The sequence below is a fragment of the Papaver somniferum genome, chromosome 1 (genome assembly GCF_003573695.1).
Source record: "Papaver somniferum cultivar HN1 chromosome 1, ASM357369v1, whole genome shotgun sequence".
In the NCBI taxonomy this organism is placed as follows: Eukaryota; Viridiplantae; Streptophyta; class Magnoliopsida; order Ranunculales; family Papaveraceae; genus Papaver; species Papaver somniferum.
Genome location: NC_039358.1, coordinates 202,374,393 through 202,391,401, shown reverse-complemented (window position 1 = coordinate 202,391,401; position 17,009 = coordinate 202,374,393). Strand labels below are relative to the sequence as shown.

The 17,009-nt window shown below is 37.5% G+C and overlaps 1 protein-coding gene across 4 annotated transcripts; it reads left to right on the top strand.

The window, feature by feature from the left end:
* Positions 1 to 8,416: 8,416 nt before the first annotated feature.
* On the top strand, positions 8,417 to 11,694 carry LOC113312462. 4 transcript variants are annotated; one of them, XR_003341680.1, is made up of 5 exons: positions 8,417 to 9,100; positions 9,752 to 9,921; positions 10,852 to 10,915; positions 11,112 to 11,301; positions 11,439 to 11,694. XR_003341680.1 is itself a non-coding variant. In XM_026561216.1 (4 exons), exons 2-4 carry the CDS (start codon positions 9,782 to 9,784, stop codon positions 11,544 to 11,546), a joined length of 438 nt encoding a protein of 145 aa, XP_026417001.1. In that variant the 5' UTR covers positions 8,417 to 9,100; positions 9,544 to 9,781; the 3' UTR covers positions 11,547 to 11,694. The 4 variants fall into 4 exon arrangements, 1 of the variants encoding a protein (XP_026417001.1); XR_003341679.1 differs by having other exon boundaries at positions 11,100 to 11,301; XM_026561216.1 differs by lacking the exon at positions 10,852 to 10,915 and having other exon boundaries at positions 9,544 to 9,921.
* Positions 11,695 to 17,009: the final 5,315 nt, after the last annotated feature.

Sequence of the window (17,009 nt, the reverse complement as noted above, 5' to 3'; positions counted from 1 at the left end):
AGAAGCAGGCTATAGATACAACAGACATCAGATCGTATCCAGGAGTTTTGACTGCAAATGTTCCTCCTTGGGAAAATGGTACCAATTTTGAACCAGGAACTGGCAAGAAATTCAGTGACCGAGTGTTTGGTTCGGAACCTGCTAGGGATGTCAGCTTTAATGAAAGCAATGTGCATTCAACTGGTTCAGATAACCTAAATATGGGAAGAAGTGTGGAGGATCCATTCAGAAATGATGCTTCTGTTGCTTTGTCCATGTCCCAGGATTATAATGCTTCTTCACTTAACTATGGTGGAATTAGAAGAGTTAAAATTAACCAGGTACGAGACTCAGAAAGTGGTGTTTCTATCTCCATGGGACACAACTACCAGGTCAATGAATCTGGCGATGGGATGCCCTTATCAATGGTTCATGCCTATCTTCACAAGGATGATAGCATCTTTGTGCCTCCACCTGAGAGTTATCAGACGAAGGAGTCCAGCAATGATATTCCTGTATCCATGTACCATTCGATGTCTCACTAAATACATGATACCAGTGGAGTGTGGAACTGGAGATGCAGACGCCAAGACTGAGATGATGTTGAGCTGACATTGCAGCTATTGAATGAATATGATGGCAAGAGATACCACTGAACTGATCTGGTGAATGAATATGTCATTCAGTCGAGAAACTGTCTGCATAACATGTTATGCATTCGAGAAAATGGATGCATAACCTGTTATGCATCTACAAAATTTGTTGCATAACTTGTTATGCGGTCCAGAAAACCTGCATAACCTGTTATGCAGGTTTAATTGCAGATGATGGTGTAAATAAATGAAAGAAGATGATGGTGCAAATACATGATTTTGACCAAGAGCCCCCGAATAACTGAAAGATAATGGTTTGCGTGGGAGTTAATGAAACATGAAAGAAGATGATGATGTGGTTATGACTGCATAACATGTCATTCAGTCGAGAAACTGTCTGCATAACATGTTATGCATTCATGAAAATGGATGCATAACCTGTTATGCATCTACAAAATTTGTTGCATAACTTGTTATGCAGTCTAGAAAACCTGCATAACCTGTTATGCGTCCGAAAATATGGCTACATAATGCATTATGCATCGAGAAAATATATGCATAACCTGATATGCATCCGTAAATATGGATGCATACTTCATTATGCATCAATTTTTTATATGTACGGCTAAAATCAACCAAAACAATGGTTACATAACTTGTTATGCAGTCGAAAAAATGGTTGCATAATTCGTTATGCGTCTGCAGAATGTGTTATGCATCGTTTTTGGTAACTGCATAATGGTTAAGTATCAAGTTTTCAAAAAATTTCCCTAAAATGAGGATCACCTCCGATTTTTTCGTTAAAAACAAAAATTTGATATTCTTGTTTGTACTCGTTGCGTAGCTCTTTTAAAAAGATTTCCAACGATATAAAATTTGTAAAATTCTAAAGCGCGGATTTTTAGATATGTTATGTCCAAGTTGCGCTGCCAATTATATCCCTGAAAAAGATAGTATGCATAACGAGTTATGCCTGAAATATAGTATGCATAACCAGTTATGTATTGATTCATATAATAATTCCATATAATTATGGGTGTCACGGTATACAAAATTAATTGTGGGCCTGAGAACGAGAATATTATTTTTTTTGGGTCTCCCCCTAATTTCCCCGTAGGAAAGTAATCCTTGTTAAGGAATGTGTCCAATCCTATTAATGTGTATAAATAGCCATAGAGAGAACTAGAGAAAACACACCAGAACTAGTAAGAGTTCTCTTCTTCTCTGCTTGAGCTTTGTATATTCCAACTTATACGGTGACATATAAAATTGTTATTCCTTCCCGAGGATTCAACCTCGTTAAATACTTGTTCTTCTTGTGTGTTTGATTGTGTTCTTGGCAATACCGAGGTACCGTTGTAGCAGTGAAACCTAACGCTTCCGCAGGCTTTGGCGCAACAGATAATTCATCTGATTAGTAAATTCACACACTGTTATTGATGATGCTGGCAACGGCAACAGAGGTAAAACTGACTTATAATCAATCATATACAGTTTTTTGCGCTTATCCTTACAAAACATAATACAAATGTTCTTTTTTAAGTTATCAAGCTCATGATGCATACTATGAAAACTAGGGTCATCAATTAAGGCACAAATAAACTTACTCACGCACCTGAATCGCAAAAGAGACTTTCCTGGTAGCCTTATGAAGATTTCTCGGAGAAACTCTTCCGGAAAGTATTTCGACATTTTTGCAATCACCTCTTTCTTATTCATGTCACCACAATCAGATCACTATGCTATAACTTGAAAGCTGAAATGCAAAAGTGAAAGACAAATTGACTCACATCCAGAATCCCCCTGATTGAGACAAAGCAAACTTTAGATCACATCAAAAAATCCTCCATTTGTTTTCTCCCAAATTAACACCTCTAATTATATCTGCGATGAATGATTCCAAGAAACCCCTCTCAGATCCATACACCAAATGACCGAAAAATCACTTCAACACACACTGATTTAAGGAAAAATCCTAAACCAATTTTTGGTCGCCGGGGAAGAAGCGAAAGGAGTTCAATCGATTATTTGTATTCTCTCTGCATGGACCCATCTTAATTGGGCCGACCGAGCGAAGCGAGGGAGGACCTTTATATGGCCACATTTTTGTCAAATCTAAGTGATCAATTACCATAAAAAGATTGAGAATGGTCTATGATGAAGTCCTAACGCTTTTGAGTTTGTGTTCAATTGTGATATACATGTAAAGTGTTTATTCACTATTTTTTAGTTGTCATCCTAAAATATAACCTTTGTTAGGGAAGTTTAGGACTGATCATGGTTTGTGTTTATTTGTAGAGGCAACATATGTTGTCCTTGCAGGTATTTTTCGGTATTATTGGGACTTGAACTGACTAAGCATTTTTGTTTCTTGGTTCTACAGATCTGTTTTGTCTAGATCCGATTGAATTTAAGTTAGCGATCAAAGACATAAATGGTGAAGTTTGGCGGGTAAAATTTTATATTGTATGAATAATTTTGAACTTTCTTAGTTAGGTTTGCAAAAGAATTTCAGATTGAGCACTTAATTTTGTGCTGAAAAATGTTTGACTTATTTTGCAATTATAACTCTTGTCTGAGATTAATGAATAAGATTGAATTGTTTTTGGATAAATTACTTTCTTTGAGCTTCTACATTGAATGTATTGACTTCCTTTATGCAGTTTGTGAATGTATGAATTGCAATTCCAAAAAGAATGGCTTGCAATTGGGTTTCAAGTTTAATTGTATTGTAGGCTTGTACACTGGAAGTACGAGTCTAGAATGAGGACCAGTATTATAGGCCTGTAAACTGGAAGCCCATGTCTATAATCATGACCTGGGCTGTACTTTTTTTAATTATAATTAAAGAATTGTCACGGGAAAAACCGTAACACAAATTGTTAGTAAAATAAACACGTGTCTTCTAAGTAATAGTTGCAAAATAACAGTAACACTTATATCCGTTACTTTAGTCGTAACATGAAAATGACACGTGTCTCTTGGTGAATTGTTGTAGTTATGGTGTAACAGTTAAAATCGTTGGTTTATATGTGATAATTATAACACGTGTCGCTATCATAAAATTAGGTCAAATGTGATAGTTAATTATTTGTACGTTTCTTTTATGTGACTGTATCTGGATTTTGTTACAGATAAAACCGTTACAAACGCAGTCACAATTATTAATAACGGGCTATTTAGTACGGTTATAACAGTTACAAATTCAATTAGTAACAGGTATAGCCTGTGACAAAATCCTGGAAATAGTGTTGTGAATGCTGGATGAGATGGAGTCTCTTTACAAGAATGGCACATGGATTCTTATGAAGCTTCCGAAAGTTAAGAAAGCCATAGGGTGCAAGTGGGTATATGCTAAGAAAGAAGGATCTTTGGTGAATCAAGTACGCTACAAGGAAAGGTTAGTATCAAAAGGTTATGCCCAAAGAGAAGGGATTGACTACAATGAGGTATTCTCTCTGGTGGTAAAACACTCATCAATCCGTATTTTGTTGGCCTTGGTAGCACAATATGATTTAGACCTAGTTCAGCTAGATGTTAAGACGACGTTCTTACATGGTGATCTAGAAGAAGAGATCTATATGACTCATATGATTGGGTTCAAGGTCGCTGGAAAAGAAGATTGTGCATGTAAACTGAAGAGATCTTTGTACGGGCTGAAGCCGTCTCCAAGACAATGGTACAAGCGATTTGACCAGTTTATGATAGGCCAAAAATACACAAGAAGTCACTATGACCATTGTGTATACTTCAAGAAGCTACGTGTTGTAGTAATTCGATTTGCGGTAAATACGGATTCGTTGCTCGGACTTGAATAGATTTAAAAACAAAAATATATACACAATATGTCACAAGATCAAGAGGAACCAGGACTCAGGATTCCAATGTGTTTCATATTCAAGTGGCTCAGAAAATAATTCTAGGCGATTATATCTCAAAATAAAACAAGTATTAACTCTATCTTTGCCAAATTAGATTCCATAAAATATTACTTGTATATGATAAGCATGGAACATCAAGAATCCCTAGGACTAAGCATGTTCCATCAAACAAAATCACAAGTAATTAATTGAAATCATAAATCAATTAAAATCGGTGCAAAAAGTGAATTAAGAATTATTTAAATAACCACATGGCTGAAAAACAGCTTCCTCCATCATCCCAGTATTGGGGTTTAGCTATTCATATCAATCACGCACTCAACATATTAATTCAAAGCTCAAAGTGTAATTAAAAGAGTCAAAAGTTATAAAATAGTAGTTCTGAGACTCACAAAAGTCGTCCAGAAAAGAACGACAACAGAAAACTGCAGCGAACTGCGACACCTATCTTCTGTTGTTGAGCTGCTGAAAATAAGACTGTTCTGAAGCTGCTGAAAATAAGACTGTCCTGGAGAGTCTGTTCTTCGTGTTCTTGAAGCTTTTTAATGGCAGCAGCAGCAGCAGGTGAACATTGCTGCTACTCCTTCTTCTTCGCTCCTCCTGGCTCTGGATCGACCCCAAACTCTTGATCCAACTTTCTCTCACTTCCCACCAGCCTTTATATACCAATAGGGTCCAAATAACTCGATTAAATCCGAGTTTATCTCCCTTTTTTCTTCACGTGCAGTTGAGAGAGAAATCTCTTTTCTGTTGCTTTGTACGCGTCTTCTGGCAATTTCTTACGCTCCAAACTTCTCCTAATCCTTAAACAAGACTAGATACACTTTACTTCAACGTAAAACTCTCCCAGAATCTCTAAAAATATATTTGAAAACTTCACAGAGAACACGTATTCTGTTTGGACTTTGATCGCTTCTCCCAGCCATTACAGCCCAAGTTGATCGATAAAATCACTTGCATACGATCTGTTTATTCTTAACAGGCCTAGCCCAATTGATTTCAGGGATTTAATCTCCCTCAAAACTGCCCAGAAATCCAACAGAGAATTATCAGACGTGAACTTAGTTTTCCCGCCAAATTCCATTATTTGAACTTTGAATGTGGTGTCCCCTTAACCAGACCTGGTGTCCCTTTAGCAGCTGCTTGGAAATGGGTCACCCCTTAGTAATTAGGTTACCCCTTATCCAAAATCAAGGGTCCATATAGCAAGTTTCCTCTGGGGCATTTTCCGCACTTTTTTCGGGGTTCCTCCGGGGTATTTCTGGGGTACTTCCGGTACACTTCTGGGGCGCTTCCGGCACTCTATCAATGGAGGTTCAAACGCCGCATTTTCAGCCAATTTCGCCGCAAATCCTTATTCTTCTGAAAACACCTACAAATATATAAAATAACCAAATAAGTACAAAAATGGGTGCTAACACTATATACAATTGAGATATATTAGACACATAAATGCGTCTATCACTACGTGATTGGTATTTCATATATTTGCTCTTGTATGTCGATGATATGATGATTGCATCGAATAACAAGAAAAAGATCGATAATTTGAAGCACAAGTTGTCATCTGAGTTTGAGATGAAATATCTAGAAGAGGCTAAGAAGATTCTTGGTATGGAGATTCAACGTGACATATAGAAGGGTAAGGTTTGTTTTCCTCAAAAGGTATATTTGAAGAAAGTGTTACAGAAGTTTGGTGTCAACGAAGGAACTAAATCTGTAAGTACTCCCTTGCTGCTCATTTTAAGTTGAATGCTCGTATATCTCCCACTACCGAAGAAGAGTGAAGGTATATGGCCCAAGTCCCATATGTTGAGGCTGTTGGTAGCTTGATGTATATGATGGTATGTACAAGGCCGTACATTTCACATGCAGTTAGTATGGTCAGTCGTTATATGCATTGTCCTGGTAAGGGACATTGGAAAGCTGTGAAATGGATTTTGAGGTATCTTTATGGTACGGTTGATGTTGGCTTGGAGCTTGTGAAGGATATAAGTAACAATCAGTTGTGTGTTGGGTATGTGGATTCTGACTATGCTGGTGATTTGGACAAGAGACTTTCAACTACAGGGTATGTACTTACCGTAGCAGGAACACCAGTTAGTTGGAGATCAATCTTGCAGTCTGCTGTGGCGCTTTCAACTACGGAAGCGGAGTATATGGCAGTGACAGAATCATTTAAGTAGGCTATATAGTTACAAGGTTTACTAGATGACTTAGGAGTTGTGCAAGATCAACTGCCTGTGCATTGTGATAGTCCAAGTGCAATTTATTTGGCTAAGAATCAAGTGCATCATGCTAGAACCAAACATATAGACGTACGATTTCACTTTGTGAGAGAAATTCTTGAAGAAGAAGAAATTCTACTTGTGAAGATCAATACCAAAGACAATCCAGCTGATATATTGACTAAAGTAGTATCTGGGATCAAGTTTCGACATTGGTCGAAATTGATCCACATCCTTCCAGTTTGGTAAGAGACCCTTTTGGGGTAGACGTTCTTAGGAACCTGGTGGAGGCCTTCTAGCAAGGCCATTTCAGAGAACTACGGTTGGGTTTGATTCCTATTGAGGATACGTAGGCATCCAGTGATGGTTCAATCGACGTTGGAAGATGGAGGTGATTTTATCTATTAACCGTCTCATGCATGAATGCATGATCCGAGGTGGAGAATTGTTGGTAGGTCGGTCAAGGCCTAGATTAGGAAATCTAGTTGGTTAAGGAAACCAAGTACTTGTGTCCTAAGTATAGCAGCTTAAGAGGTTTGTCTCTTAGAGCTAAGTTAGGAAACCCTATACTTGTAGGAAAGTAAGCCTTGTTAAGGAATGTGTCCACTCCTATTAATGTGTATAAAGAGCCATAGAGAGAACTAGAGAAAACACACCAGAACTAGTAAGAGTTCTCTTCTTCTCTGCTTGAGCTTTGTATATTCCAACTTATACGGTGATATATAAAATTGTTATTCCTTCCCGAGGATTCAACCTCGTTAAATACTTGTTCTTCTTGTGTGTGTGATTGTGTTCTTGGCAATACCGAGGTACCGTTGTAGCAGTGAAACCTAACGCTTCCGCAGGCTTTGGTGCAACAGATAATTTATCTGATTAGTAAATTCACACACTGTTATTGATGATGCTGGCAATGACAACAGAGATAAAACTGACTTATAATCAATCATATACAGTTTTTTGCGCTTACCCTCACAAAACATAATACAAGTGTTCTTTTTTAAGTTATCAAGCTCATGATGCATACTATGAAAACTAAAGTCATCAATTAAGGCACAAATAAACCTTCTCACGCACCTGAATCGCAAAAGAGACTTTCCTGGTTGCCTTATGAAGATTTCTCGGAGAAACTCTTCCGGAAAGTATTTCGTCATTTTTGCAATCACCTCTTTCTTATTCATGTCACCACAATCAGATCATTATGCTATAACTTGGAAGCTGAAATGCAAAAGAGAAAGACAAATTGACTCACATCCAGAATCCCCCTGATTGAGACAAAGCAAACTTTAGATCACATCAAAAATTCCTCCATTTGTTTTCCCCCAAATTAACACCTCTGATTATATCTGCGATGAATGATTCCAAGAAACCCTTCTCAGATCCGTACACCAAATGACTGAAAAATCACTCCAACACACACTGATTTAAGGAAAAACCTTAAACCAGTTTTTGGTCGCCGGAGAAGAAGGGAAAGGAGTTCTATCGATTATTTGTATTCTCTCTGCATGGACCCATCTTAATTGGGCCGACCGAGCGGAGCAAGGGAGGACCTTTATATGACCACTTTTTTGTCAAATTTAAGTGATCAATTACCACAAAAAGATTGAGAATGATCCATGCTGAAAAACCAAGAATGCCCCTCATGTAGCTGGATTTTTTGTTAAAATGAACTAAAGGTCGAGGGTTCAAATCTCGGACACCTCAAAGTTTATAGTTTTTTTTTCCGTTTATCTTCCTTATCCTTCAGTTTTTTTCTTCCTCCAAGTTCATATCGAAACTGCTCCCATCTTCTTCTTCTTCAGTCCACCACCATTAGTCCATCATCTCCACCACTATCATCTCCATCACCATCACCATCCACAATTGGTATTGAGGAACAGAGTGAACTAATTTGTTCAATTTCAGTGTTGTTGAACTAATTTGTTGACCAAACATCGAAACTGAAGAAGAAATCGACGGAATTTCACGATTAAACTCTAACTTCCAAAGCCATCACAATTTTCCTAAGTTAGAACAAGGAACTCAGTCAAAAATAGACGATATGTGGATCAGAATTTGAGCAGGGAAGAAGAGGAGTTGTTACTGCTATGGATTTCAGTGGGTTAGGTGAGATTCTCGAAATGAATTAGAAGACATGGGTTCTCGTCAGATTTGATTTGCAGCAACGAGATGAAGAAACCAAGACGAATTCCGGATGGTGGAAGTTAGGGTATGGTTGATGGCCGGGAATTCAATTGAAGTAAAAGGAGATGCTGCTACTGTTGGCTTGAGTGTATGATGGTGCTATGGACTAATTGCAGTTGGAATGAATAGGAAGGGGAGTAAAGGTCTAAATTTAGTGCCACTATGGCTAAGCACCCTACGGCCATCCAAACTGTTGCATATGGTACTCTCTCATTCAGCTTTACCACACATTGCTCAGGTATGCCCTCTGTCTGGTTCAACATATTGCATGTTTCCTTACTGCTTCTGTCCTGACTGAAATACATATAAACTAGTGCCTAAGTTAAAGAGAACTTCAACAATTTCAATTGCAATGTAGCATCTTTTTTTTGTTATTGTTTTAATGGATGATGCTGAGAGGGTATTTGTGTGGATTTGAGAACTTCAACAATTTCTTTTACTGATTTCCTTAATTGATTATAGAACTCTGTCTATCCCATTAGCTGGGGGAATTGGACGAGTGGAATGTGCCCTCATGTCCGTTCGATCTAGAATAATGTAGGCTGTAGTTAAACAAAAATCTCTCATAAGGTTGTCCCTAATGTAAATAAAGGGATCTCTAAAATGTAGGCTCACATTTTGAACTTCTTAGTTTGGATAAATAGTTACTGTCATGTTTGATTAACTTTTCCATAAACACAGGTTACGGGTATATCGGCCATTAAGCTTAAACAAAAATGAAGTTTGACATACAGAATTTGACCAACTTCATTTTTGTTAGTCTCGTACCATAATATAGATGGAGATTCCAATAAATTTGAAAGGGCTATGGAAAAGGTTAAAGGTTAAAAACAACTCACCATCGTAATTGTAGTACTGATCCTCAACATAGAAGATGTTGTTGTGTCAGGACGTCATATAGGAAATTCCTACATTAGAAATGGAGGAATTTGTCTCAAGATTACTGCCTTCATATATTTCTGGATGGGTTTCTCAAAGTGGTGGTGGTGGCGGTGGATCATTGTCATCGGGTGGCATTGGAGGATGGTTGATGAAGTTCCTTCGTGCATTACAATTGTGGTAAGTTACCTACTCTCTTTAACAGTCAGACTTATTATTCATGTTCCTAGGTATATATGCGTATTGCACTATATTAGTAGAGATGTTCTTTTGTCATTAATACATGCACGTTTTTTATACAATTTTTTTCTGTACTCATATTCAGTTAGTATTCGGATCAACTTATTGAAGATATGAAATCAAAGATTCTACTAGTTTCCATTTAGAAAAAAAGATTCCTCAGTTTGTCTCATTTGGTGACTACAGCTGACTTCAAAGTTTTCATTATTCATAAAAATTAGAACCTTTTGTATGTTGCAATTATTTAGTTGAATCATTGATCTATCTGTTTAGATGCTTAGAACATTAAGACCAATAGAGTTCTAGAGAGAAAGATGGAAAAAATGTTGATAAAAGATGAAGTACTGATAGTAAGAGGTGGGATTGCTGGTTTAGCACTAAAGAAAGTAGGTGTGAGAAGTTTAGTGTTAGAAAGAGCTGATGAGCATAGAGTCACTGGTGTTGCACTTATTCTCGTCTCAAATGCTTGTATTGCTCTTGAATCACTTGGCATTGCTCATAAACTTGGTGCAATCTTCCCTCCTATCAAAAAGCAAAAACTCTTACTTTCTTCTTCTGTCTTTCTCTGCATATTTTCTGGTATAGCTGTTTTGCAGTTTTCCTGTTTGGCTAATTGGTCAGTTGTTGGATTTTAGTTTTATGGAGCAATAGATTTTATATACCAAAGTGCTCTATAATGTGTATATCCACAAAAATGCTAGGGAGATCAATTAAGAGACACCGAGCTAAATGATCCGTTGATTTAGGTAATTGAAAACTGCATGTTACCCAGTTTTGGATACCCCATCTAAGTTTTAGCAATTTATTTTTATAGTCTCTGCTCAAAGAAAACTAATAAAAGTTTCTTTGTTGCATGTTTCGATTTGAAAGACATACATCAAAAATGTGGCAAGTGGAGTTAGGACAACCAGCTCATTAGTGGACCTAGAGGAGGGTAAGTTCAATTTGACCAATCCATATTCTATTCTTAAATGTCGTTTTTCATCTTACTCGAGTAGACAAATAAATTTAGGCAAGGCTGGGCTCTGTTTGAGATTGCCAGAGGTGTGACATGTCTGATTTATGCTCTTGATTGCCGGAAGCATGACATATCCGACTCATGCTCTTTGTAACCTCAGACTTTTTTGTAGGGACATGTGGCTTTCAGGTGGACATAGGTCAATTCACAGGAAAACCTTACTTGAAGCTTTAGCAGAAGAACTACCGGCATATACTATCTATTTCTCTCCAAAGTTTATCTCCATTGAAACTCAGATGAAGCGCTGCAAATCGTCCAAAATTATGCTGCATTTGGATTATGGGACTAGCATTCATACCAAGGTGAGTCATGAGAGTACACATGAATGTCCAGATGTTGTTGAAAAGCCAAATGCTTGACAATTTGCTAGGACTTTTGCTTAGACCTCACTGCACTTGAAACTTAGTATAACATTTTGGCCATATATGGGCATTGACAGGTTCTGATAGGTTGCGTTGGGGTACACTCAGTTCAGGTCGAGCTGCACTACGCGGGCTATCTGTATATCCTGAAGAGCATGGTTTGGAACACTTACCGCCACAATTAATAGATTCTGGCAGGTTTGGTGTTGTTCCCATCATTGATAAAAAAAAAGAGATAACTTGGTAATTTCTGACTAATTCTGACCGATAATTTCATTTTTTACTAATTATGTTAATTTCTTCATGATAAAGTTGGATAATTGTTGTTCAAACAACTTGGGAATGTAGCTCCCGTGGTAGAGTGCGCGCTTAGCATGCGAGAGATCGATGCCCCACTTCTCCATCTATTTTCCATTTTTTTTTTTTTTTGGAGAAAACCAAATGGGGATGACCCAGTATTTTCAATTTCATGACATTTTCATGAATCATGCGGTGCCTGTTCGTTTAGAAGTGTTTTGCGTGAATGCATTCCTAGCTATGGAGGCAACCCGGTCAGCTCTTAACGTTGTTCGAGATCACGCTCCATCCGTCCGAAAACATTATTCTATATTGTGGACCCACTTTAGACCTGATTCTGATTCTTGAATTCTGCGTTAACAATGCCTTCTTCCGGAAAAATAAAGAGAATTTTTCTCGGAGTCTAACTCCACGGAGGAAATTTTTCTAAAGGCCTATATTTTGGACGTGCTATTGGGATATGGAAACTGATTGGGGCATATGAATTACTTCCCCCAATCAAAGGTGTCTGTTAAGGGGTGTTTTTTGGACCGAAATTACTAAAACACTCTTAGATTAATTAAAAAACATTACGAAAAAACTGTTATCCCCTTTCAACTAAAACATAAAATCAAAAACCAAATCAAATATCCCCATTTCTACGCCATCAGTTCCGGCATACTCGTAGGCTAGGGTTTTCGAAAAAAAAAAATTCTTCATCTTCTTCATCCGTTCTTCATCGACGATTAATCGTTCAATCAAAAATTTCTTCGTCGATTAAAACCAACCCATAAGAATGCCTCCACGAAAGAAATCAGATGTCCAATCAAAATCAAAATCGATTGCTCAACAAAAACTAGAAAAAATGATTTCTTTGATTGCTCAAGAGCTAGAACACGAAGAACAAGAGTTATCGGACGATCAACTACTCAGAAATATGGCTTCTGCGAGAAGGTAAGTCATTTAAAATTATTTAATTAGTGTTTCAATCGATTTGTAGCTATGGGTTTAGGTCAAATCGCGAAACCCTAACTGGAAGTGTTGAGTTTCAGTGGTTCCGGCATTCAATTTAGTATGAATGCCACACCAAAACTATGTAACGACCTTCAATTTAGGATGAAGACCACACCGAAACTATATAACGGCATTCGATTTAGGATGAAGACCACACTGAAACTATATAACGACATTCGATTTAGGATGAAGACCACATCAGAACTGTGTCCCGGCAATCGACGTAGGATGAAGACCACACCGGAACCCAGTCACGGCGTTAGAATTAGGTTGAATACCATGCCGGTATTGAGCTTCTAATAAACAGAGAACCCTAGGATTTTCTTATCGGTACCGTCTTATAATTTAGGTTAGATTCTATGCGGGTATCCAGTTACGGCATGTGTTTCAATTTTACGTTTGTGCCGGCAAAGGTGTTTTTGTATCCAGAAACTTTCTAAAGATTACCGGCATTCTCGTCAATAATTTGTCAATGTCGGTACCAGGTCTTGGCGTGTGATGGTTTGAAATTACTATGCCGTGTTTTGTTCACGGCGTGGTCGAGACTTTGTTTTTGTATGCCGGTATCTGTATATCCTGAAGAGCATGGTTTGGAACACTTACCGCCACAATTAATAGATTCTGGCAGGTTTGGTGTTGTTCCCATCATTGGTAAAAAAAAAAGATAACTTGGTAATTTCTGACTAATTCTGACCGATAATTTTATTTTTTACTAATTACGTTAATTTCTTCATGATAAAGTTGGATAATTGTTGTTCAAACAACTTGGGAATGTAGCTCCCGTGGTAGAGTGCGCGCTTAGCATGCGAGAGATCGATGCCCCACTTCTCCATCTATTTTCCATTTTATTTTTTTTCGGAGAAAACCAAATGGGCCCCGAACTGCCACAAAATGAATATTGGGATGACCCAGTATTTTCAATTTCATGACATTTTCATGGAACCCTGATTTTGGGCATACCAAAATTTTCTTAGGCATACTAAGCACTAGTCCTAACTTGGGTGACCTCATAATGGGTACCCTATGGGGTGGTTCAATTACCTATATGCCCTTAAATCCTTTAAATTACTACTAATCTATCCCTAACCCTAATACAAAACCTATAATCAACTACACCTAAAATCAGTTTCATTCACCTTCTTCTTCTTCCTCTCCACAGCCGAACTCATTCACCCTTCCCTTTCTTTTTTTTCATCGCGGAAATTTAATTGTCGATTCGTGAAACTTTAATCGACGATTAAACTCATCTATATAATGGGTCGTCGTAAGGCAGTATCTCGTTCAAATCGATCGATTGAACAACCTATTGATAAAGAAGAAGATTTAGAGAGTGAAGAACAAACTCAAAATCAACCAAAAAATCAACCAGAAGAAGAGATTGAAGAAGAACCAACTCCGGAAATGAGAATAAGAAGGTTAGTTCTACAAACCCATCTCATATTTGATGTTTTTGATTGTTTTGGTCGATTTAATTCGTCAAAATCATGTGTTATGCGGCGGTTACAGGGTATGGTTCGGCGTAAAACAAATGTTAGATGTGCGCCGAGCTGTTCTTGGAACTGAACCCTGAAAGTGCATATGAACGGCTCGGCGTAGATCTGAAATCCGTTTTGAGCCGAACTTAGTGACGCAAAGACTTATATTTAGGATCGGCTTATTCGATGGTGTTAGTTTTGTGCCAATATGTTTTGTGAATTTCAGATATTTTGCATGTGCGTAGGATCGGCTTGTATGGAAGTATTAGTTTTGTGCCGAATAAATGTTGTTTGAATTTCAGAATTTTTGCATGTGCTTAGGATCGGCTTGTATGGTTGTATTAGTTTTTTGCCGAATAAATGTTGTTTGAAATTCATAATTTTTGCATGTGCTTAGGATCGGCTTGTATGGTTGTATTAGTTTTGCGCCGAATAAATGTTTCAATTCATAAGTCTAGATTCGGCTTATTCGATAGTATTAGGGTTGCGCCGAATATCATTGTTAAAATTTCATAAATTTTACAAGTGTATAGGATCGGCTTATTTATATGATATCATGTTGCGCCGAATGCATGTTTGAGTTCATAATCATAGATTCAGCTTATTCTACGGTATCGGTTGTGAGCCGAATATGTAGGATCGGCTTATAATTGTTTTGTGGTATGAGCCGATCCACTCTCTGTGTAAGCTAATAAAATTTCAAGACATGATTCATACTTGCGCCGAATTAGTCTTATAACTTTCATACTTGTGTCAGGACCAATGTCGCGGGTAGGGAGATGTTGAAAAAAATGAAGGCCAAACTTGGTTGCAAAACACCAATGACCGTGGAAGAACAAAAATACCTCATCAACAAGTGGGATGCAATAATCAATAAAGGACAAGGACCCGAGGAACCCGAACAAAGGCCTACCACTAAGAAGAGGGGTCGTGGTTAAATGCCCTTTTATGTTTCCAACTTCCTTTTAATGTTTTTCTTAAGTTTTAAGTACACTTTTATGGTGTTGCAAACATCTTTGCTTTTAATGGTGCTGGGATTGGGTTATTGATAGACGCATTTATGTGTCTAATATAGCTCATTTGTATATATTGTTAGTGCTCAATTTTGTACTTATTTGGTTATTTTATTTATTTGTAGGTGTTTTTAGAAGAATAAGGATTTGCGGCGAAATTGGCTGAAAATGCGGCGTTTGGACCTCCGTTGATAGAGTACCGGAAGCGCCCCAGAAGTGTACCGGAAGCAGCCCAGAAGTATACCGGAAGTACCCCAGAAATACCCCGGAGGAACCCCGAAAAAGTGCGAAAAATGCCCCAGAGGACACTTGCTATACGTACCCTTGATTTTGGATAAGGGGTAACCTAATTACTAAGGGGTGACATATTTCCAAGCATCTGCTAAAGGGGGAACAACACAGGATAGGGGGCGTTCCTTCTCAAATTCAAATATTAGAATTTGGCGGGAAAGAACTTGGTAGCGTCTGGCAGATTTTGGTTCGATTATTGGAGGAGTTTTAATGCGATTAAACACCGGAAATCAGTTGGGATAATCCTGTTAGACCTAAACAGACCCTATGCAAGTGATTGGGCTGATCGAATTGGGCTGGAATGGCCGGGAGAAGTAATCAAAGTTCAAACAGGACACGTACTTTCTGTTCAAGTTTCAAAGATTTGTGAGAGATATTTGGGAGAGTTTGACGCTGGAAATTAATGTATTTAGTCTTGTTCACGTCTTAAGAAGAGTTTGGTACCTATTTTATAGCTATAGGACGCGTACAAAGCAACAGAAAAGAGATTATTCTCTCAACTGCTCGAGAAGAAAAAAAAGAGAAATACTCTCGGATTTAGTCGAGATTTATGGATCTGTTGGGCTATATAAGTGTTGGTTTACATCAAAGAAAAGGTTAGAAACCCTTAGGAGAGAGTTTAGAGTCCAGGAGAGCCGAGGAGAAGCGATTACAGAGAGTTATTGTTGCTGCTGCTGCTGCTGTTCGAGGAGGAAGAAGAAGACGAAGAACAGACCCGCTAAGGCAGTCGTTCTTCATCAGTCTTAAAACCAGAAACAGTGTCGTTGTTTTACAGCAACAGAAAAGTATCGTTTAATTTTCAGCACTTACCCCTTTGTAACAGTGACGCTGTAACACTTTTACAGCGTTGCTAATTCCTATTTCATCATATAATCATCAATAAAAACACCTATTTTAGCCATGAATTTATCTTGTGAGTGTGTTTTTGGGATGAGGAGCTAAACCCATTAGCCGAGACGACGGAGGAAGCCATTGGTACAAAATTTATTGGTATAATTCTAATTTTTATATTTATTTGCAATATTATTATTTGATTATTTGCACGAATTAAAATTGAATTAATAGTTTTTATTGAGTAATTGTGAATTGACTTGATGAAGCATGCTGGGTTTTAGTAACTTTTGATGTTTTATACTTTTTAATTACAATTATTACTTCAAAAAACTTATTTGAGGCAAATATTAGAATTGATTTTAAAGATAAAATTGCATAAGAACTATTTAGAGTTTACTATTAAAATGGTCATTGGTGGAATCCTAGTCTTGGTGTTTTTCTCTATAACTTTGAACAACTTTATCTAATTGTCTAGTTTAATTTAAATCTAAAAATTGCTTTCTTCACAAGTTCGAAAAGAACCCCTTTTACCACTACAACTACAATCACTATTTGAAATACATTAAATTTTTGGCGCCGCCGACGCGGACCTGTGTTTAGTTAGCATTTTTTTTTAGATTTTTATTATTCTTGTTCTTCTTTACGTTTTTGGTTTTTTTTGTTTTCTTGCAGATTTTTGAAGATTGGAGCGAAATACAATTGCCAAAGCTTGTGGTGATTTACTTAAAGTTTGGGAGCGAAAAGC

Excerpts from the sequence above, each read along its gene's own strand:
- LOC113312462 (XM_026561216.1), top strand. The coding sequence starts at position 9,782 with ATGGAGGAATTTGTCTCAAGATTACTGCCTTCATATATTTCTGGATGG. Across the intron at positions 9,922-11,111 it reads CTTCGTGCATTACAATTGTG|GGACATGTGGCTTTCAGGTG; the intron begins GTAAGTTACCTA and ends ACTTTTTTGTAG. Across the intron at positions 11,302-11,438 it reads GGACTAGCATTCATACCAAG|GTTCTGATAGGTTGCGTTGG; the intron begins GTGAGTCATGAG and ends GGGCATTGACAG.